This window comes from Triticum dicoccoides, chromosome 2B (assembly GCF_002162155.2).
Source record: "Triticum dicoccoides isolate Atlit2015 ecotype Zavitan chromosome 2B, WEW_v2.0, whole genome shotgun sequence".
Taxonomy (NCBI): domain Eukaryota; kingdom Viridiplantae; phylum Streptophyta; class Magnoliopsida; order Poales; family Poaceae; genus Triticum; species Triticum dicoccoides.
Window position 1 is genome coordinate 733,284,100 of NC_041383.1, and position 6,178 is coordinate 733,290,277.

General features: G+C 45.7%; 1 protein-coding gene across 1 annotated transcript; it reads left to right on the top strand.

Moving 5' to 3' along the window:
• Positions 1-4,813: 4,813 nt before the first annotated feature.
• Positions 4,814-5,916, top strand: LOC119368517 (bZIP transcription factor 27-like). The gene is made up of 2 exons (XM_037633756.1): positions 4,814-5,428; positions 5,549-5,916. Exons 1-2 carry the CDS (start codon positions 4,949-4,951, stop codon positions 5,666-5,668), a joined length of 600 nt encoding a protein of 199 aa, XP_037489653.1. The 5' UTR covers positions 4,814-4,948; the 3' UTR covers positions 5,669-5,916.
• The last annotated feature ends 262 nt before the right edge of the window (positions 5,917-6,178 follow it).

Genomic DNA, 6,178 nt, shown 5'->3' on the forward strand with positions numbered 1-6,178 from the left:
TTGGCAATCAGCCCGAGATAGGCTTCATTTTGCTCTTAACCTTCATAAACGCCAAGAACCAGGGAAGTTGTGCAGAACTAGAGCTATTCACTCCATCAACGGACAAGATACTCGATCGTGTTAGCTTCTATTGTTTTGTGTATTTACATCTCTAGACATTTTCTCTTGGAGCTTTGGCCCGTAATATTATTACTTATATTTTATTTCTGCTAAACTATATACTATCACCATGTGTGGCTTTATTAATTTAAAACCAAACGCTTCTTCCGCACGTTTTGTTAAAAGGAGGTGACACACCATTCCATTTTCGTGCTTTCCCTATTTCTACATCTTACTACCTCCGTCCTGGTTTATTAGTCTCCTTAGTATTTTGTGCCAAAGTTTGACCTTAAATTTAATTAATAAAATTTGAATGCATGTCACAAAAACTAATATAATTGGAAACTACGTTCAAATACGAATCCAACCATATAATTTTTTATGTCATGCATTTATATTTTGTTAGTAAATGTGTAGTCAAAATTTGACACAAAATACAAAGGAGACTTATAAACCAGGATGTAGGTAGTACAAGTGCTGCAAATTAAAGAGATGCTTATTTTAGGACAAAAATATTATCAATATTTTATAACAATTTTTTTGACGGAAAGGCCTTCATGGCTAGCTTTATTACTCAAATAACACTTACATCATCCGCTAAAAATTCAGAGATAAAGCTGGGAGGTGTGTCCAACCACACAGAAGGTGGGTCGACACGTCGCTGCTGAGCTAACACATGCGCTACCATATTGGTTTCTCTATTACAATGCTCAAATAAAACCTTCCTGAATTCTTTCTTAAGACTACGGCATTCATCAAGAATGGGGCCGGCCACCATGGACAGGCCTGAATTCATGTTGAGTGATTCCACCACAATTAGGTTGTCCAACTGCACCAGGAGTGATGTAACACCAAGACTCACCGCTAGTTTTAGTCCTTTCTACTAGAGCCGCTGCCTCCGCTGAAACAATATCCGCCGTGTGCTCTAATTTTGCAGTCGAAGCACCAACAAACGCACCAAGATGATCCCGGATAACAGCACCACATGCCCCTGAGTGTTCCTCCTCTGCAAAGGCTGCATCAACATTTAAAATCAGCTTGCCTAGTAAAGGTTTTCTCCATCTGTTCTCCCGTCGAGCAGGTATAGCCTTCCTATTAGCCCGAACAAAATTCAGTCAGGGCCTGAATAGCAGGACCCGTACGCTCTGCTATTTGGACCTCTTCATTCTTACTTATTTGGCGCCTCTGCCACCACATATACCAACTAGCGGCTGCAATAATTTCTGATATTTGAACCTCACCCATATACTGCACTTGGTTAGTCGATTCACAAAGCAAACTCTCCAGAATCTCAGCTCCAGATCGTTGAGGAGTGCATGCTCGAAATATGATATCGTATATGCCCAGAGAACGCCAAACCTCCTCCGCTCTGCTACATAGAAACAATGCATGCGCCACATCCTCCACGTATATTTGACAAAGCGGACTCTGACCTGATGTTGCTATGTGTCGGTTTACTAGAACTCCCATGCATGGGATTGCATTATGCATACACCTGATGAATATTCTCACTTTTCCAGGCATTTGCATGCTCCAGTTGGGTGCGAGGAAGGACCGCCCTGACCGAGTGACCGATCAATATTTTATAACATGATTGTGAACGGAACGCGGGAAGCATGCTATATACCAGAAAGAAGAAAGTGCGGTGTTTTCCTCACGGATGGGTAATGGTGTAGTAGAACTTTAAAGGTAGCTGTTTTTCCAACACATGAAATTAAGTATATATATATATATATATATATATATATATATATATATATATTAAAAATGGGCGTACGTATATTGTACCCTACGCTGAAAAATAGCAATGGAAAGGAAGTTCCATGCGTTCAAAGGCAAAGAAAAGAGGAGAATAGAAAAGGACGGGAAGAGACGAAGCAAGTCATCACTGTTGGAGATGTCACTGTGCCGTGCCTGTGCACCTGAATCGTTCAACATACATATGATGCACTTCAAAGCAACGCATGGCGAGAGGCAACCGTACGATCGGTGGGGATGGAGCCAATGCGCAATTGACAGGCCGAGGTGACCGCAGCCTCTGCCGCTGCCCTCTACTGCTTGCTGGTGCGACACCAGGCAGCGTGCGCATGCGAGAGAGCAAATGGATCCATTGCAAGTTCGACACGTGGGCGTCCCTGCTCCGGTGGCAGGCACACGTCATTGGGGCAGCGTGGTCAGAGGAAAAGCCCCCTGCCACGTCAATGTCACCGCCTGACCCGACATCCGTGCTCGTGCTTGCGTTCGTGCTGTGAGTCTCTGGCTGCCCATGTGCTTTGCCATGCTTGGATCCAAGGGACTATTTTTGGTATGACTAAAACTAATTTTTTTTGGAGGCTAAAGTTTCAATCACCCCTGACTAAAGAGAGACTAAACTAGTCTTGAGACTAAAAAAATTTAGTCAGAGAACCCTACTAAATTGTGGATTAGTCCTCCCTCTTCTCATTTAACTTCTCTCCTTTAACACATGCGAGTTCGGGATTGGAGGATTTGGAGGATAATAAATGCTCATTAACTCATTTTAGTCTATTTAGTATTTGTATCCAAGCATGGATGGTACTAGCAAGTTTTAATCCCACTACTTTTAGTCATGGGACTCACTCATCAACCGCACCGCACCGTACGCGTACCAGGGGTGGATGGTAGTGCATCGGTGCATGCGTGTGTGCGTGTGTCCCCGGGTACGTAGAAGTACGCACTTGCTGTTAAAGAAAGGTGTACGTGCGTATGGCTGGATGGATGGGCGACGCAACGTCTCGGTGAGTGACGCAGTGAGTGAGTGAGTGAGACCAGCCAAAGCAAGCAAAGCTAGGCAAAACAAAGCTAGGCAAGGCAGGCAAGTACATCTACTGCCACTCGTACTACCTAGTGTAGTGTACTAGTATATGTACGCCCACGACGATGATGGTGACAACAAAGCCAGCCAGACACGGACGACGACGACGACGCTGTCCTTGGTCGTCTGCTATCTATAGCAGCTGCTGTGCCATACTCCTCCCTTACACAAGCTAGCTTGTACTACCCACTGTAGCTACCATGTACCCTCTCCCACCCCTTGCATATGGAGGTGCCCATATAGATACAGGCTCGTGTACCCGTGACAGCAGCAGCAAATCAATGGCCAATATTGGACGACGCATCAATAGTGACCATACATAGATTGCACACCTCCCTCCCGGCCTCCACCGGTCGGCCTCTAGATCTGCATGCTAGCACCAAACTGCCTGCAGCACTGTGTGGTGTCGATCCACTGTAGCAAGCGTATTGCACGCACGAGGATAAATATTTATACACAGCTATCCCTTTCTATATCTGTGGTATGCATGATATATCTACATGAAAAAGGAAATGTGGAGCTTACCATATTATACTATCACCATACATACATGCATGCATGCATGCATACTCGCCTGTTATTATTGGCCCAGCTCCAGCTCCACCTGGCACTGCACTGCACTGCAAGGAACAAAAATATGCCGGTGCTTCTCCATATATGGTTCAGACAGAAACGGCGCAGGTGCACACATCCATCATTTTTAGGACCTCCTCTGCACCGCACTCTGTTCTCTCTTTCCTTTCTGAGGGACACGTTCCTAGCTCTCTGATTGTTGCTACCTCGAATTTGCTACATTTAGGTGCATGGTTGAAAATAGTGCATCAGATTGAGATGCACACCCGCCACCACTGTGCATGTGTCTAGCTATGTATGCACAAAAATGACGGATGTGTATATACTAGGAAAACATGTATTATGTTTTACAAAAATAAAAACCTTGAGATTCATTATCGAATGAAGTTTTTAAACATATAGTTTGCATGGTATATTATACATATTTTATTAGTAAAACGAAAGACCTAAAATCCTTGCCTGACTTATAAACCCAGCCAGCGGGAGTACATCGCATCTATACATATGTCCAAGTTTCAAAATTTGAACAAAACTTTGGTTATTCTAGTGGATATCTAAATATTTGTAATATTTAATTATGAACCAAGTTCTAATTAATTGCAAACCAACTGTAAATAAGGTTACAGTTCATTAAAAATTAAGTGAGTTGTCACAAACATGAGTACAAAAGGTCGATTTTATACATATTTGGACATATCGGTTTTCTGGATATTTTGGTGAGGTCCGAAATTCTGATGTCACCGAAATTGTAAACCTTGCACATGAATACATTTTGGGTGAATTCTAATTTTTTTTATCCCGCACTTTAACAGTTTTGACATAAATTACCATATTTAACATTTTTTTCATCGGGATTACTATCATTGCCCCACATTTAGCTACTTGTTCATCGCCCCACATTTGAATTTTTTCTAAAAAAGACTGCACTCAGCAAATGGTGACTACTCTGTACTCCTGTACATGCATACTAGTGTACAAGTGTGGGATTTATGTATAGCCGGCCATTGCACTTGACTGTGGTCTGTGGGTAGTAGGGGAAGGACAGGAGTCAGCTCGGGGTATGCTGGCTAGCTCGCTGTCGAGGAACAGTGTAGTAGGAGTACCAACGGTGTGCATGGGCAGTAGGCCCGATTCCTCCCTAGCTAAAGACTAAAGTCACGTTAAAAGTATTATCTCTTTTCCTTAAACTTATAATAAAAGTAAAGTTGCAACGGTCGTACGTGTGCACCATGGATGGATGGAGGAGACGCCTTGCTATAAAGAGAGAGTAACATCTATCTATGGACCAAAGCTATGCTACTGCTATTGCTACCGGTTGTGCTCTGCTCGCGTGCCTAGCTACATTTGACTTGCTTCCATCTCACATCCACCCAACTCAAGGAGGATCTACTATTCCATACTACCAGACTCTAGGTGGCAGCAGCAGCAGCAGCAGGATCGTCCATGGATGAGCTGTGGAAGGACATGTCGCTGTGCTCCACCCCGCTCGCGCTACAGTCGTACCACCTCCACTCGCCGGCCGTCCATCCCTACCGCGGCGCCGTGTACCTGCAGGACTGCCTCGCCGGCTCCAACTCGGTGCCGCAGCCGCCCCGCACGCCGCCGCCCCCGCCTCCTCACACGGCGCTGAGCCTCGAGTTCACATACCTCGGGGGCGCCACCTCGGCCGCCAGCCCCGGCGACGACCCTGGCCACTTTGGCTTCTCTCTCTCGGGAGGCCACAACAGTAGCAGGAGATCAGCCGTCCTGCAGCCGGCCGCGGTGGGTGGCGACCGGCGGCAGCGTCGGATGATCAAGAACCGGGAGTCGGCGGCGCGGTCGCGGGCGCGGAAGCAGGCCTACACCAACGAGCTGGAGCTGGAGCTGGAGCAGCTGCGTAGGGAGAACAAAATGCTTATCCAGCGCGAGAAGGACTTCATCAACGTACGTGTACTATCTATCCTCTCGATCTGTCGTTGCCATTTAGTTACTAGTTTGATTATTGTGTGCTAGCTACTCGAAGCATTACGATGAGTGCGTATGTATTGCATTGTTGGCTTGCAGGATCGTCAGGCCCAGGCGGCGCAGTTAGCCGTCCCCGACTGCCGGAGCGGTAGGAGCACTGCTAGTAGCCTGCAGCTGAAGCAGCAGCAACAGAGGTGCCGCTCGGCTCCTGCACCATGATTGGCGCGGCGGCCGTCGACTGTAGCAGCAGCAACTCCATTCCACTTACAATGGATGGATTCTCCAAGCTAGTTAGCTACTCTACTACTCCTAGATGACATGACTAGCATTGGGGCTCTCATTATTCACTACGTGTGTACTGTGTAAGATTTCTTGCTTAAGCAAGTAGTTAACTACCGTAGCACTTGCTTAGAGTAATATGATGATTCTCTCTCCGTAATAATATTAAGGGAACAGATGAATGAATCGATTGAGCTACGTGCGCAAATTAACGGCATTTCTTTCCATCACAAGGCCTTTGCTTGAGTGAGCGAGGTGGCAAGAAGATAGGGATGTGTTTGATTGCTTGCATCGTTATTTTTTGCCCCTTTGTATGTGCAATTTTTACTAAAAAGCTACAAAATCTTCCATCCCTAACTAATACACCACCGCCGGATTAATGAAGAAGTTACGAAAGTGTACGTAACTTTTCATCACAAATACTCTTCTCCCCCCCCCCCCTTCCACCCC